General features: G+C 40.9%; 1 protein-coding gene across 2 annotated transcripts in view; it reads left to right on the forward strand.

Annotated features, from left to right (window-relative positions):
• ldah (lipid droplet associated hydrolase) overlaps window positions 1–18358 on the forward strand; it is a 68330-nt gene that overhangs the window by 42752 nt on the left and 7220 nt on the right. For both annotated transcript variants that reach the window (XM_029729899.1, XM_029729900.1), the window contains exon 5: window positions 12125–12365. In XM_029729899.1, coding sequence (XP_029585759.1) covers window positions 12125–12365 — 241 coding nt within the window. The remainder of the gene's footprint in view (window positions 1–12124; window positions 12366–18358) is intronic.

Raw genomic sequence — 18358 nt, forward strand, 5'->3', positions numbered from 1 at the left:
CAAATAATATTACTACACAGCTCATACACATAATGTTAGCTAGCGAGCCAGCCAGCTAACATTAGCTAGTGAGCCAGCCAGCTAATGTTAGCTAGTTAGCTAACAGTATGCTTTAACTTGCAATGAAAACGACTTTCTGACAAAATGTCAAACTTATAATAGCTGAAAATGTAGCTATACTCTTACCCGTATACATGAATGAACGCTTCTCCCTCTCTGTCATGGATGCCATGGTTGCCCTTAGTTTGAAGATGTAATCCAGAGACAGGTGTTTTATACAACAGCCATCCTTGTTCTTTTTTCGACTCCCACCGCATTTGCAATCATACTCTGCTTCCACCGGACATTCCACTGATTTCAAAACTCGGTCAACCTCTTCCATGACAACAACACTGATGATCGCCGTATCTTCCCCATCACTTTCATGAGAAGACTCTACAATGTCTAGTTCATTTTCAGAGCCAGAGAGAGTCAGCATTGCACGATCATCCTCCAGAATAGTCCATCAGAACTTTTCCCACAAAATCGTTGTTGATAGTGCCTTTTAAATTCAGTTGTGAGTAGTAGCAACACTTTTGCAGTTCTTCGGGATATCTTTCAAAACATCTGCGGTAGAATGGATTATCTACACATATTGAGCAGCTCATGTTATAGACAGAAGCATGCTACATGGCAGACCTATCCAAACTCATCTCTCGGCATGTCCAGCCAATCCATTATCTCAATCAATCATGGCTAGCGGGAAGGTTCCTGTCTTTTTCTGTGGCTTAACAATTTTATTCGTATTTACAGATGGCATGCAAGTTTGTTATTAAGGCACATTAAAGTTCGCAGTTCTTGTTCCAGAAGGAATTTCTGCCAAAATGTTCAAATGCCTCTCCTGTGAAGTAGTGATGTGCGACATATGCCTAGCTTCATGGAACGGTTCACATTTTGGTGTTACAACCTGAATTTAAAATGTATTAAATTGAGATTTTGTGTCACTGGCCTACACACAATACCCCACAATGTCAAAGTGGAATTATGTTTTTAGACATTTTTACACAGTTATTTAAAAATGAAAAGCTGAAATATCTTGAGTCAATAAGTATTCAACCCTTTGTTATGGCAAGCCAAAATAAGTTCAGGGGTAAAAATGTGCTTAACAAGTCATATCATAAGTTGCATTGACACACTCTGTGCAATAATAGTATTTAACACACAATTATCTGTAATGTCCCTCAGTCGAGCAGTGAATTTCAAACACAGGTTCAACCACAAAGACATGGAGGTTTTCCAATGCCTCGCAAAGAAGTTCATGTATTGGTAGATGGGTAAGAAGAAAGCAGACATTTAATACCCCTTTGAGCATGGTGAAGTTATTCATTACATTTTAGATGGTGTATCAATACACCTGTCATTACAAAGATACAGGCATCCTTCCTAACATTTGCTGGAGAGGACGGAAACTGCTCAGAGATTTCACCATGAGACTAGGGTTGTGGCGGTCATGAAATATTGTCAGCCGGTGATTGTCAAGCAAATCACTGCCGGTCTCACGGTAATTGACCGTTAATTAACATAAAGACATTAAGCATCTCCTGGCTTCCACCCATAGCCTACAACCCACTGATGCAGACCTTTGGAACATCTACATTTTAAAAAGTCGAATAAATCCATCTAATATAGCCTACACTATCACAATAAATCCATTATTTATTTTAGACAGGTCTAAAGAAACATGATATGAAGAAAATGTAGTCAATTTCAGAAGAACAGAATAGCATACTTTGAGTTGTCCTTATGTTAGGTCCTGATCTGGCTATGCCATATGACTGTGTGCTAGTTCATAGTTCATTAAGCAGACAAGATTTGCTTAGAATTCCGTGGCATTATTTTATATTATTTTATATTATGAAGAATACAATTGAACATAGCTGAACAAAATAGGATATTTTCTCCAAACGATTTGAGGGAGTGCGCACATGCAGCTATTCTGTGTTGAGCGTTAACAAAAAACAGGTACTCCGATATCTTAATTTAGAGTTATTTATTTAACTTTAGTCGTGATACAAATGTTGGTCTATATGTTTTGATTTGTAATACATTTTAAGGCTGCATGATGCGACTAATGATGATTTGAAAAAAGTCACATGAAAGGCATGAGCTCTGCTTTGTTTTTTTGCACAGGCTGTACACACTTCATCAGTCTCTCATTCACAATTTGACAAGCACTTGATAATGCCTCGAATTTCCTGGCTGCATCCCCTCTGTGTGGCCGTAACGCCCCCTAAAAAAATCCATGCCTTTTGCGGCCAGTAGCCATTGTGCGCTTGGGCTGAATATAATAATTATAGTTCCCTTTTCCCGGGTGTGTGCCGAAGCACCTCTCACTCACATGGCTCTCTGTCATGTGATTGGGTCTTTTTCACAGGCTACAAGTGAAGACAGACACATTGGGCACGCAACTGCGCACGTCCTCATCCATTTCCGAGGCGCATATTGAAGATGTTGGAAGAACTGTCCACATTTACTTTTTTTTACGTCAGCCAACAAGATGAGTAGGCCTAACGAACAGTAAAAGCACTAGCCTATGTCAATCTACTATCCCCCATAGTACAAAGGTTGACCTATTCTATTCCGTGTGAGAAATAAATATTCCAAACAAAGTCTGGGACAGTTATGGGATGCGATAGATCCCAAGTGAATACAACCACTAGCATTAAAACCCAGTTTTAAGCAACGAGCCTGACGCAACAGATGAGAATGTTTAGCTTAAAATGGCTTCACATTATAAGCGCAGCAATGCTCACACGGCAATGGGCTATAAGCGCAAATATTCCATTAGCAGGAAAACACCATTCTCAAAAGTGACCACAAATGCGACTGTGCATGTAATGCTTTTATTATAATGTTCACCATAAAAATGCACCTTTGTCTTCCCCACCCGTTGTAAAGCGGATTAATGTGCTTCATTTTAAGTAGTTATTTGGCCACTTTAGTTGTGATACAAACCTTATCAAAACATATAGGCCTATGGGCTAGGCTACATGAGGTGTGCGACTATGATTTGAAAAAGTTGCATAAAAAGCATGGGGGGCAGCGAAAGAAATAAAATACATGTCATCTATGCACTTCAATAGCGAATGGAGGACACTTTTCCCGTGGTTCCTTTTCATGCCAGCCAGGTAGGCTATACTCCTGTTGTAAAGAGAAGCAATCTGCTTAATATTAGGAAAGTTGAGAAATAAATATAGTAGGCCTAGCCTATAGAAAGCTGATGGGATCTTCCTCTTTTTAATAGAGGCCATCACTCTGTTTTCTCACGCAATTGCATAGCCTATAGAAATGTTGTGCAACATGAGCTTGATTTGATTTTTGATTACATTTGTATTGATGTCAGAGTCATTAGAGGGACAATAGAGTGCTAAGTACCAGGCAGTTAGCAAGTTTGGTATAATAGCCATCAGCAGCATTAGAGCTTGGAGAAGCCTGATAACCGTTACTAAACGGTCACCTGGAATTTGACTGCCATCATGACTCGTGACCGCCGGTGTGGCGGAAATATGGTCACTGTTAAAACAGTTAGAGTTTAATGACTGTGATGGGAGAAAACTGAGGATGGCTCAACAGCATTGTAGTTACTCCGTAATACTAACCTAAATGACAGAGTGAAAAGTTGGAAGCCTGTACAGAATAAAACATATTCCATAACATACATCCTGATTGCAATAAGGTACTTAAGTAAAACTGCAAAAAATGTGGAAAAGGAATTAACATTATGTCCTGAATACAAAGCGTTATGTGTGGGGCAAATTCAACACAACACATCACTGAGTACCACTCTTATTTTCAAGCATAGTGGTGGCTGCATCGTGTTATGTGTATGCTTGTCATTGGCAAGCACTAGGAAGTTTTTTAGGATAAAAAGAAAAGGAATAGAGCTAAGCAGAGGCAAAATCCTAGAGGAAAACCTGGTTCAGTCTGCTTTCCAAATTCACCTTTCAGCAAGACAATAACCTAAAAGGTAAGACCAAATATACACTGGAGTTGCTTACCAAGATCACATTGAATGTTCCTGAGTGGCCTACTTACAGATTTGATTTTAATCGGCTTGGAAATCTTTTGCAAGACTAGAAAATGGCTGTCTAGCAAAGATGAACAACCAATTTGACAGAGCTTGAAGAATTTTGAAAAGAATAATGTGGCAAATATTGTACAATCCAGGTGTGCAAAGCTCTTAGAGACGTACCCAGAAATACTCACAGCTGTAGTCGCTGCCAAAAGTGATTCTAACATGTATTGACTCAGTCTTGTGAATACTTATGTCAATTAGATATTTATGTATTTCATTTTCAAGAAATTAGTAAAGATTTCTAAAACATGTTTTCACTTTGTCATTATGGGGTGTGGATGGTTGAGAATAATAATCCACTTAATCAATTTTGAATTCAGGCTGTAACACAACAAAATGCTGAATACGTCAAGGGTTATGACTACTTTCTGAAGGCACTTTAGGTGTGTTAGAGGGAGAGGAAGAGACCGAAGAATAAAGTGTGTTTGTCTGTGCATGTGTGTGGTTGTCTGGGTGTGTTTTGTTTGTGTTATTAGTTATTATATTGGTTAGTTAGTATTATTCTTTCATAGGGTGTGTCTGAGCCTATGCAGTTTGTTCCGTGTTTAAGCACCAGCCTCTTCTTTCTAGTCTTTAGAACATTCCTCTGTTCCACTGGAAGAGGAGCTGCTTCCCATCAAAACTACCGCTTTACACATCAAAGCTCACCTGTGTCCCTCTGCCCACCCTCTTTCTCTCTGTCTCTCTTTTGCTCTCAAACATACTACATTTTCTCTCACGCTCACACTCACACTACCACATATTGGTATCTTTCAACATCTCCATTAATCTATAGTTACAAGGCTACGTTGGTACATAATGTTGAAGTATTGCCAAAGCGGGCCATGAAATTGGAAGATTAATGATGAAGCAGCATTGATTGTTTTAAAAGGGAGAGCCTCTGATTGAGCCCCACAGTGGACACGTCATAATACACATAAAACATAGCAGTCAAACACCGAAATGGTTACAACTGTTTTTTCACCATTCATTTTATCCAATGTGGATTTTAGAAAGACTTTTAAATAAGGGCTGTGTTTTGTGTAAACTTACCCTGGCGTGAATTTTTGATAACTTTGTAAATCTCTCTTGGACAAGGTGACTTTTTTATCAATACATTCGTCTCTATTTACTTTCAGATTAGAAAATGCTAATTAGCGTAAGACTGCAAATCCCTGCAACCCCCTGCAAGCCATCTCTAGCTGACACCTTTGCTGTCAGCTAGCTAGCTACTTTCTACCTTGATCTAAAATGAAAGATATATTGATTTTGTTTTTATTTACTCTTCCATATTTTATTTTACAAACAAACTATTTTACAAACTAATATTTGTTGTCTTATTTATGCATTTAGTCTTGTGTCCTGTACAGAATACTATCCTAGTAGCAGTGAAGATATTTATAATGTGCAATGAATACTATAAAAAAATTTTTTTGAAGAAGCTATATAGCTAGCTAGCTACCTACATAGATGATATTAGCAACATACCATTATTTTACTAGATCCTCTTCTTCAGCCGGTGGAAGTCTTTATTTAATCCCTTATAATTTCTGCCAACTATATGAATAAGGTGAAATCTATTTCAATTCATGGTGTCAATTCATGGTGTATTAAAGCAATTCCGAACTAACGTTTTGACATGTTCTGTTGCAGATTCAAAGCCAAATTAACTCATTGCAAAATGTATCTATAATCATGAATGAATAAGCATATTTATTTGACAAGAATGCACCTAGTCACCCATCAATTCGTCAAACACCTGAAGTCAAACAATTACATTGTTTTAAGGAAATCAAAATTGTAAACAATGCATATACAGCTCTGGAAAAAATTAAGAGACCTCTGCAAAATGATCAGTTTCTCTAGTTTTACTATTTATAGGTATTTGTTTGGGTAAAATGAACATTTTTGTTTTATTCTATAAACTATTGACAATATTTCTCCGAAATTCCAAATAAAAATATATTGCGTTTAATTGCAGAAAATGACAACTGGTCAAAATAACAAAAAAGATGCAGTGTTGTCAGACCTCGAATAATGCAAAGAAACTAAGTTCATATTCATTTTTAAACATCACAATACTAATGTTTTAACTTAGGAAGAGTTCAGAAATCAATATTTGGTGGAATAACCCTGATTTTCAATCACAGATTTTATGCGCCTTGGCATGCTCTCCACCATTCTTTCACATTGATGTTTGGTGACTTTATGCCACTCCTGGCGAAAAATTCAAGCAGCTCGGCTTTGTTTGATGGCTTGTGACCATCCATCTTCCTCTTGATCACATTCCAGGGGTTTTCAATGGGGTTCAGGTCTGGAGATTGGGCTGGCCATGACAGGGTCATGATCTGGTGGTCCTCCATCTACAACTTGGTTGACCTGGCTGTGTGGCATGGAGCATTGTCCTGCTGGAAAAAACAATCTGCGGAGTTGGGGAACATTGTCAGAGCAGAAGGAAGCAAGTTTTCTTCAAGGACAACCTTGTTTGTGGCTTGATTCATGCGTCCTTCACAAAGACAAATCTGCCCGATTCCAGCCTTGCTGAAGCACCCCCAGATCATCACCGATCCTCCACCAAATTTCACAGTGGATGCGAGACCTGGAGAGGCCTACAAGCCACAGTGTCTCACACCCACTGTGAAATTTGGTGGAGGATTGGTGATGTTATCAAATCAGGAGAAGAACAAGTGAAACAAGCAGCATAGGGAATATGGGTGAAGGTAGGGGGGCTAATAGAGATAAGATAGAGAGTTCCAAAGTGTCTGAAGTTGAGGGACCATGGGGCAGAAAAGGCATAGTGTGGAATAAAGGGTATCTAGAGCAATAGTTTCCCATGGAATAAACATAAAATGAGGTGCTGGAGTGCTTCTGCATCCCTTTTAGGTTGTTGTCACAAGTATCCGGCTCATGTCCAGTCATACTCGGGGTCTCAGTGTGTGTCCCTCTGCGTCATTCCATCTCAGTTGCAGCATTAAAATCGTGGTCATTGTGTGTCTGTGAATCACAATATTAAAGACAATTACAATGAGTGATTACAGTATTTCCACAAATTGAGCCATAGACAATACACATTAATATTTGAGGACAGCATTTTGTTGACAACATGGTGGTTTACACTATGTCTACTATGTGTGAATGATGGAAGAATCTTACCCCAGCTATAGGTCCATTTGAGTGTGTGTGGTCATTTAGGGATGCTTGCTCTCAAAGTGCTGCTTGCATGTCTTCTGGTCTGCATCTATAAAGTTAAAATACAAAAGGGAGGAAGTTAACAATTTGTGGCTTAGATTGAAGTTGACACAAATGATAAACTAAGCAATACGTTGCAACAAACTACTACCCATATGAAAGACTGTACCACACAGGCCAGTACAATAGCCTGCACATGGAGAGGAACCTAAAGGCACATACAGTACCAACCAATACTACTCACTGACAGAAAGGGCAGGTGTGGACCAGTGCTGCCTTGGCTGCAGCCTTCTGGTTCGCAGCTGCTCCCTTCTTCTTAGCAGCCACCGCCATGGCATCAGTCAACAAGTTCAACTCCAACTTGAGAGTGGAGCATGCATTTATATATAATTGTGTTTCAGGTTGAAAGAGCTTACCTACATTGAACAAAAATATAAAGCAACATGCAACAATTTCAAAGAGTTTGCTGAGTTACAGTTCATATAATGAAATCAGTCAATTCAAATAAATTCATTAGGCCCTAATCTATGGATTTCACATGACTGGGAATACAGATATGCTTCTGCTGGTCACAGATACCTTAAAAAAGGTAGGGGCGTGGATCAGAAAACCAGTCAGTATCTGGTGTGACCATCATTTGCCTCATACAGCGTGACACATCTCCTTCGCATAGATTTTATCAGGCTATTGATTATGGCCTGTGGAATGTTGTTCCACTCGTCTTCAATGGCTGTGCAAAGTTGCTGGATATTGGTGGGAACTGGAACGCGTTGTCGAACACGTCAATCCTGAATATCCCAAACAAGCTCAATGGGTGACATGTTTCGTGAGTACATTTACATTACATTTTAGTCATTTTAGCAGACGCTCTTATCCAGAGCGACTTACAGTAGTGAATGCATACATTTCATACTTAAAAAAAAATAATGATTTATTAAAAAAACATATATATTTAATATATATATATATTTTTTGTACTGGCCCCCCGTGGGAATCGAACCCACAACCCTGGCGTTGCACACACCATGCTGGCGTTGCAAACACCATGCTCTACCAACTGAGCCACAGGGAAGGCCATGGAAGAACTGGGTCATTTTTAGCTTCCAGGAATTGTGTACAGATCCTTGCAACATGGGGCCGTGCATTATCATGCTGAAACATGAGGTGATGGCGGTGGACAAATGGCATGACAATGGGCCTCAATATCGCATCACAGTATCTCTGTGGATTCAAATTGCCATCGATAAAATGCAATTGTGTTTGTTGCCTGTAGCTTATGCCTGCTCGTACTATAACCCCACCGCCACCATGGGGCACTCTGTTCACAACGTTGACATCAGCAAACTGCTCGCCCACATGACGCCATACACGCTGGCTGCCATCTGCCCGGTATAGTTGAAACCAGGATTAATCCGTGAAGAGGACACTTCTCCAGCGTGCCAGTCGCCATCGAAGGTAAACTTTTACCCACTGAAGTCGGGTACGATGCCGAACTGCAGTCAGGTCAAGACCCTGGTGAGGAGGACGAGCACGCAGATGAGCTTCCTTCCCTGAGATAGTTTTTTGGGTTGTGCAAACAAACAGTTTCATCAGCAGTCCAGGTGGCTGGTCTCAAGACGATCCCGCAGGTGAAGTAGCCGGATGTGGAGGTCCTGGGCTGGCGTGGTTACACGTGGTCTGCGGTTGTGAAGCCAGTTGGACGTACTGCCAAATTCTCTAAAACAACATTGGAGAAGGCTTATGGTAAAGAAATGAACATTCAATTCTGTGGCAACAGCTCTGCTGCAGTCATAATGCCAATTGCATGTGCCCTCAAAACTTGAGACATCATTGTGTTGTGAAAAAACTGCACATTTTAGAGTGCCCTGTCAGGTGGATGGATTATCTTGGCAAAGGATAAATGCTCACTAACAGGGATGTAAACACATTTTTGCACAACATTTTGGAGAAATAAGCTTTTTGTGCATATGGAACATTTCTGGATCTTTTATTTCAGCTCATGAAACATGGGACCATCACTTTACGTGTTGCGTTTATATTTTTGTTCAGTTTAGTTGAGAGGTGATAAGACTTAGGCACACCCATTGGCTACAAAAAAAAGCTTGTTTTGTACGTAAATGTAGTCATGTAACCAGGCTAATGTTGCTAACTAGCTAACCATGAGCTAGCTAACTAAATAAAAGGCATTTTCAATGTAGAACTTGCCCAAGACAGTTCACAGAATTGTCTCTTTAAACAACTTTAGCCAATTTATTAATTATAAAATGTAGCTAACATTAGATAGTTAATCCAAAGATTCTTACGTTTGCCTCGATTCGGCAGTCTCTTCCAGATCATCATGGCCTAGTGAGTGATGTTAGGCTGGACACATTACAACGCTTTTTTCGGATAAAAACTAGTTCATTGCATCTGCCGTGGAGCCCAATTTCTTAATATGACCATATTTCCCAGCTGCTTGCCATCTTTAAGAAGCAATCACAAAAAAAACGGGCCTTATTTTAGGGCATTTTTCACCCTGCCAGCTCCTATTAGTTCTATTGAGCACCGTGGCACCAACTCGCCTTCCGAACATTCTATTCCCAGTTTATTGTTCTACGTCACAATGCCTGCTTCGCTATTGTTGGCAGTGAGACCTGCTCACGTTGTTGGTAGATAAAATGTAAACAACAACAAAAAATTACTCATGGAACTCTTGAGGTCGTCCCATTGTTTCCTATAGGGGAATTATAGGCATGTCTGTCTATTTCACCAAATATCTCGCAATGTGTATATTTCGATTTTTTTTCAAGTCGGACGCCATTTTAATCATGAGAATCTCCTCTTTCTAATTATGTAAATCTGGGCAGCGAGCTTGGTTGTCATCAAATGCTAGCCCCAAAATACTTTTTGTCCTTGGAACACTGAGTTCACCCCATTGTTTTCCTATGGAGAGGCATGCCGGTCTATTTCACCAAATATCTCACTGTGTATATTTAGATTTTTTCAAGTCGGGCACCATTTTAGTCATGAGAATCTCCTCTTTGTAATTATGTAAGTCTGGGCAGCGATCTCGGTTGTCATCAATCACTAGACCAGAAATAGTCAGAAGTTTTCATTTTTTTCCCTACTTTCTCATTATGCAGACATAAGCACAGTTGACACCATAGAGGTGCGGATGCTTACTTTCTACACAAGTAGTTTTTTTCCAGTTTCGTCCGACGAACAGATAGTAGTGGTCAAATAAAAAGGGATAATTTTTTTTGTGCCATTTAGGCGAAATGGAATTCCAAGAATCACTCCAGTCAAAACAGGCTCACGCTAGGCTCGCGCTCACTCTAGTGTTCCAGCTTAGCCAACGTTCTTTTGCCGTTTTTCAGCCTTGGGTGAATTTTGACTCGTTCTATTGTCCAGCCTAGTGATGTGAAGCTTGAGACATTCATTTTTACTTCTGTATGATAGCCACATTAGCAGCTAATTAGCATTTCATTTTGGTGGTGGTAAATATAGGCGAATATATTGATAAAAGTCACCTTGCCCGAGTCAGATTTACATGGTTATCAAAACGTCATGCCAGGGTAAGCCTACACGAAACACAGCGCTTATTTTAAGTGTTTGTAAAATCCACAATAGATAAAATGAATGGTGGAAAAACGATTGGAACCATTTCCGTGTTTGACCGCTAGGTTTTATGGGTATTATGACTCATACTGTGGTTAACTATGAACATCACAGGTTTCACAGTAGTAGATCACTGTTAAAGCATGCTATTATGTTATCTCTTAATATATGGTTGCTTGCCCCCCTCCCCATGTAAAAAAAAAACAGCCAACCTGGCCTTAGTCTTTTAGTGTTTCACTCACATTGGAGGATGGCCTTTCTCTCTTCCTCCCTCCTTGTCTCTCTATTTCCCCTTCTTCACCCCTTTTACCCCTAAATTTAAACCTATCCTTCCGCCCACCTCTCCATCCATCCCTTATGTCCCTGGTGCAGTCCTTGAAAAGGAGTTAAACCCCCGGGTCCCCATAAGGATCTCTGGATCTAGTTAATCAATCCCTGCTTTGAACTGGTAAGAGAAGGAGAAATACATCAACCACAAAGGATGGATAATATTCACATCCTTGCTCTCTCTGGGTCGATGACTGACTGTTATGTTGAGGTTTATCACTCTTCCAGCCTTCTGCTGGCCAAACAGGGGCAGGTGCTTCCTGTTTCCTAGGACTGGTGTCTTTTCTCTCTTTGACTCTCTTTTTATCTATCTATATATCTATCTCTCTCTCTTTCACTTTTTCTCTCTCCTCTCCTTTATTTGTTCTCCAGCTCATGTAAGCACATGCGTTGCCCATGTCACGCCCTCTCTTTTCCTGGACCTCTCATCGCTTTTACCGCTTTCATTCTACTACTCCGCCACACTTGTTCTCACCAATAATATCTTTATTTATTTATTTATTTATTTATCTATCTCTCTCTGTGTCTCTGTCTCTCTTTCTCTCCATCTGTTTTGTCTTTTATGCCTTTGCTCCTCCACTTAAGCAACTCCTTCTTCACATAGTGCCCCCTGGCAGCACTAGTGTAGCATAACATTAGAGTTGCACAGAACTTTTAACTCTAGACTGAATGTTGCAATAAGATATCTGCAGATTGTAAAAAATTCATCGTATTTATTAAAACATGATGCCCAAAAAGTGCAATAGTCCATCTTTAAAACTGAAGCCATAAAAAGCTGAAGACAGGTGAAGGTCTGTGAATGTCATGGAATATCTATACTTCTACATTTATTGTAAGACACACAGACTGAATGAATGCATAGAAGAAGGTTTAAGTTGGGTATTGCTAACATCCTTTCTTCTACACGTTCTTGGGCAGGTGGTGAAGTCAGTGATGCTGTTCCCCACCATCGAGCGCATGGCGGCGACCCCTCAGGGAAGGGTCATGACCCCGCTGCTGTGCCGCCTGCGCTATGTGGCTTACCTGCCCATCTTCCTCCTCTCTCTTCTACCTGATGTACTCAAGGCCTTCATGGTGAAGCTGGTCTTCAGAGGGCTGCGTTCACTGGACCACTCGACCGTGCCGCCTACTGTTAGCCTCATTAACGTGGACACCGCTGGTGAGTCTCTCCCTCTGTTCTATTCAGTTTAATTTCACTTCAGAGCCAAATAAGAAGGGGAAACCAGTGAAGTCAAGCTTTGTCAAACTACAATGATTAACCTGTCCATGTAAAGACAATCAAACTTTGGTCTGTCCATGTCTGTCTATATTATCATTTCCATAGTCTGTACATGCACACAACTACAGTTGAAGTCGGAAGTTTACATACACCTTAGCCAAATACATTTATACACAGTTTTTCACAATTCCTGACATTTAATCCCAGTAAAAATTTCCTGTGTTAGGTCAGTTAGGATCACAACTTTATTCTAAGAATGTGAAATGTCAGAATAATAGTCGAGAGAATCATTTATTTCAGCTTTTATTTCTTTCATAACATTCCCAGTGGGTCAGAAGTTTACATACACTCAATTAGTATTTGGTAGCATTGCCTTTAAATTGTTTAAGTTGGGTCAAACGTTTCAGGTAGCCTTCCACAAGCTTCCCACAATAAGTTGGGGGAATTTTGGCCCATTCCTCTTGACAGAGCTGGTGTAACAGAGTCAGGTTTGTAGGCCTCCTTGCTCGCACACACTTTTTCAGTTCTGCCCACAGATTTTCTATAGGTTTGAGATCAGGGCTTTGTGATGGCCTCTCAAATACCTTGACTTTGTTGTCCTTAAGCCATTTTGCCACAACTTTGGAAGTATGCTTGAGGTCATTGTCCATTTGGAAGACCCATTTGTGACCAAGCTTTAACTTCCTGGCTGATGTCTTGAGAGGTTGCTTCAATATATCCACATAATTTTCTTTCCTCATGATGCCATCTATGTTGTGAAGTGCACCAGTCCCTCCTGCAGCAAAGCACCCCCACAACATGATGCTGCCACCCCCGTGCTTCACGGTTGGGATGGTGTTCTTCGGCTTGCAAGCCTCCCCCTTTTTCCTCCAAACATAACGATGGTCATTATGGCCAAACAGTTCTATTTTTGTTTCCTCAGACCAGAGGACATTTCTCCAGAAAGTACGATCTTTGTCCCCATGTGCAGGTGCAAACCGTAGTCTGGGTTTTTTATGGCTGTTTTGGAGCAGTGGCTTCTTCCTTTCTGAGCGGCCTTTCAGGTTATGTCGATATAGGACTCGTTTTACTGTGGATATAGATACTTTTGTACCTGTTTCCTCCAGCATCTTCACAAGGTCCTTTGCTGTTGTTCTGGGATTGATTTGCATTTTTCGCACAAAAGTACGTTCATCTCTAGGAGACAGAACGCGTCTCCTTTCTGTGCGGTATGACGGCTGCGTGGTCCCATGGTGTTTATACTTGCGTACTATTGTTTGTATAGATGAACGTGGTAACTTCAGGCATTTGGAAATTGCTCCCAAGGATGAACCAGACTTGTGGAGGTCTAGAATTATTTGAGGTCTTGGCTGATTTCTTTTGATTTTCCCATGATGTCAAGCAAAGAGGCACTGAGTTTGAAGGTAGGCCTTGAAATACATCCACAGGTACACCTCCAATTGACTCAAATTATGTCAATTAGCCTATCAGAAGCTTCTAAAGCCATGGCATAATTTTCTGGAATTTTCCAAGCTGTTTAAAGGCACAGTCAACTTAGTGTATGTAAACTTCAGACCCACTGAAATTGTGATACAGTGAATTATAAGTGAAATAATCTGTCTGTAAACAATTGTTGGAAAAATGACTTGTGTCATGCACAAAGTAGATGTTCTAACCGACTTGCCAAAACTATAGTTTGTTAACAAGAAATTTGTGGAGTGGTTGAAAAATGAGTTTTAATGACTCCAACCTAAGTGTATGTAAACTTCCGACTTCAACTGTATGTGTATATTCTCCTTCAGTGTTCTCTTTTATCCAGTAGTGACTTCCCCCATAAAACGTTGCGTGTGAATCTCATGTTGCTTTATCCAGTCTTTTGAAAGAAGAAAGAAAGTATCTCCGTTTTGGCAAACGAAGGCATACATTACTGTAGCATCAGGAGATACGATGTTTGTAATTAGGTTTATATAAAGCAAAGATAATCCCAGCCGGGAGTGGCTGCCAAGAGGAGGATGGCATATTTCACTGTCAGAGATTATATGTTATTTATTAAGAACTCCTAGAATATATCCCCTCCTCTTTATTTGCCAGATGATTGCTGGGGTATGGGTATGAGCGGGAGTAATTAAGACCGCTCCTTAGAGGAGGAGAAGAGCCAGCCATCCCTCCTTCCTGCACAGAGTGGAGGAAAGCTCACTCTCTCTTTCCCTCGGATTTGAAGTGCGCTGTGTTTTCCCCCACCGTCTGTCCTGGGAGGGGAGAGATTGATGTTGTGGCGACCTGAGGGCCTATGCCAAAAAAGGTCTCTGCAGCCAAGTAGCCATGCCCTCAGTCTCTCCTGTGAGGTCAGAAAGCCTCTTCTTCTTCTTGCCTCTGCTGAGCATGTTTTTAATCATTAGCACTTCCCTTTCATTTTCTTTTTGAATTTTTATTCCCTCATGGTCAAAATGCTTTGCTTTTTCCTGCACAATTAATTATATTCGGACTAGTTAAATAAGCCTTTAAACAACCTCAATTCTTAATAGTTTTACACTTTTTTTTTTGCTCCTTATTGGTGTTGCGCTATTGAACATTGGCCCTTGGCTACAGATGGTTCTCTGTCATGTGTTAAATACAGTATATATTAAATGGCCAGTTGACAGGCCTAATTAACAAAACATGTTGCGATTAGATGGAATTTCCTGCGTACATTTCAGCGTTTATTTTATTTTTTTAAGAAGAAGAAGCAGAGAACGTTGGTGTTTTGGTGCTGAAGGAGGGTTCTGGGTGCTCAATAGCAGTAGCAGTCACAGGCCGCCACCATTCTTATACGGCTTTGAAGGGAAAGCAATAGTCTGTACCCCATTTCTTAGCTTGTACTGCTCTAGACAATTGAGTTGACCATAAATTGTAGCCTAATGCCAATTTTTATACAATACGAAATATATAGAATTTTGTTCACACTGTATTGTTTGAAGTATTCATTTGATTTATTTAGTAAGTATAGCTTACTTATTAGCTGAACTGTGTCACAGACACTCCATCCCACCCATCTGTCTCTTGGAATACAATATTTGTTTGTTCTTCAGCTTATTTGAACACATCTCATTGTTCTCTCATTCCTGCATGCCTTTGCTTGTTGCTGGTATTCATCCTCTGTTTGCTGGTGAGTTGGCAATCTAGTCAGAGACTGACTCCACAGCCTGTCTCTTCAGACTCAGGGGCCAAGTGGAACAGAGTTAGCAGCACATACATCAGGAGCACAGCAGGAAGGGGATTAAACTACTCTAAGCAGGCAACCTTGCCCCAGGTAGAGCAATGTCATCACTCAGCTGGAGGGAGACTGGCCTTTTTTCTTCTTAAGGAAGTCCAAGTAACACAGTGAACAATATCCTCTCCACGTACTCCATACTGGGAAGAGGGATGTGCAGCACGAAGAGAAAGTCTTGCACTAACTTTCTTTGATATGTGTAATGTTTTGCCATCATTACCTAAACACAGGGTAAAGGTGACTGGACTTATCAACTTCCTCATCGCACTGGTCTTTGCTGATTGCATGAGATTTTCTACGTTATAAAATCAATGTTATGCTACAGGTAGATTAAAACCTCACAAAAACAGCAAGATGATAGCCTGTTTCAGCCTGTTTCAGGTGGGAGTGTTTCGCTATAGTAAGGCACTGTAGCTACTTATTAGTCATGGCAGCAGCAGTGAGACAGTGGTTTCAATCTGATCTGGGATCTGTGCTGCTGATTCTCTCTGGTCTTATCTCCTCAGCCAGTCGCTAACGAGCCACATGTGTGAGGATCTGTAAATTGGGCTGGAATGCCATGCCCTACCAAGTACAACCCCCCATCCACCCCCCAACTCCACTGCTAGAGATAAGGGAGCTTGCTACAGCTGGGGATGTCTCCTCCAACAGATCTCATGGACAGGTTGGATTCTCCCTCCCCTTAGCTCTCACCAACCCCCCCCCCTCCACAAACACACACACACACACACACACACTCTCTCTCTTTCTCTCACTCTGTTTCTCTCTCTCTCTTGCTAAGTTCCTTACATGCATTTCTTCACATCTATCTCTTCCTAACTTCCTATTACTCTTTATCATCCCTATTTATCACTCTCTTTATCATCCCATCTGCTCTAATTCATCTTTACTTACATGTAACTCAAGCTGCATCACAAGTCTTCCATTGACATTGATGCATGATTTACCTTGACTTCCTCAAGTTATGATTCTGTCCTCAGTCGTGTGTTACAGAAAGACCAGGAACGTAGCCTAGAGGCTACTATGTTCAAACTTGACATGTGAGTGACTGGGGTAAACAGAATATTTTAAACATAATATTGCTGATATCGGCTGGTACACATGAGTCACCATGGTTACGCACGGAGGAAGGGGGTACAGATTTTGTTTTCTGTCATAATACGCAGATAACTGGCCATTTGTGAGAGATCAAACATCACCCAACCCAAATGCCTAAAGGCTTTGAAATCAAGGTGTATTTGCTTTGAGGTTGGTTTCTCCTATATCACCATATACAGTACTGTATATTCTCTCAAAATAGTAAAACATCTACCTGAAACAGGATCTAGTTGGTTTCGGTGAACCTCCTTGGTGTAATACTCAATACATTTTTTACTTAAAGCCACACTGTCAAATGTGCATACCATCAAAGAGGAATAAGCTGGAAACCTTTATTTTGATGTAGTATTGCTCCATAGGCAACAGTAAGGCTGTGTAACTAAATGGAAGTAGATTAACCATTTATGAGTAATTATACAATGGTGGGAAGAGAAAGTATTCAGCTTGACAAGGTTAAAGACCTTTGGAACCAAGGGGATGCTATCATGAAGTAATTTACACACTCAGAAAAAGCTGGATTTTACAGAGTGAAGATTTACGGAGATAGTTAAAAATGTGTGTGGAATGTAGGAAGTAGCTCATAAAGACCCGGGGCAGCACCTCAAGATGGCTCACAAACAGGAGTTACTGGTTGAGTTTTTCTAGACAGCTAGATGTTGATTGAGACAGGGTTACGGTGAGGTTTCAATGTTTCCTATCATTCGATCTATAATAGTTCCCCCCCCTGTCTTTTGAGTGTCTGAAAGCACAGTCTCACAGAAGCTATGATTGACTCATCTTGGATGTACAATTGAATTGCTTATTCAATAGCCAGATGGTAATATAATATCACATTTTGATTTCATTTTCAAGGGAGACTGTATTTTAGAAACATATGTGCAGCACATCTGTTGAGATCCTTCAGGTTGCAGTGTGTCGCACAGTTTTTGCACAAATTGACACACACACAATGCCTGCATTCACTAGGCCGTTCTCTCCCGTTGGCCATCCCTCTGCAGCATAAATCAGAGAGCTAAGTGTGTCCCTCTTGTTGCTGTGACGCTGTTGAAACCCCCAACTCACCGGGATCTCTGGGAGACGTACAAGCTGCCTTACAACCCTGGGCTAAGCCCTCAAAATGTAGGAAATTACCTCAAAGACTAAACAAACCAGTGCTAAATGAAAGAATCACACCCTCTTTACAGACTTGGAACTTTTTGTCTTTCACTCTTTCTGCCTCTCACCCTTGGCCTTTGGAGTAAGAAAAGCATTTTTTCGCTCCAGTCCTGTGCCAGGTACAAAGCACTTCAAAGCCGGCACTCCACAATACAAGGCGACGCCGCTCACAGAATATGATTAATATGCGCACAAGTGGTGGAGATTTGCAAACGGACCCTCGCTTCCTCCTCCTCGGAACAGCAAAAGATGGAAATATGAGTGGCTAGCTATGGGGACCTGAATCCCCCCTCCCCCTTCCACACACAGACACTCACACAGACACACACACACAAACCCCCCACTGCCACCACCTCATCCAGAAAGGGACCGTGGCAGAGGAGATAGGCGTGAGTGATCACTCATAGGACAGGAGGATATTCGTACAGGATATTAACAGTTTTCTCATCCA

The sequence above is a fragment of the Salmo trutta genome, chromosome 33, assembly GCF_901001165.1.
Source record: "Salmo trutta chromosome 33, fSalTru1.1, whole genome shotgun sequence".
NCBI lineage: Eukaryota > Metazoa > Chordata > Actinopteri > Salmoniformes > Salmonidae > Salmo > Salmo trutta.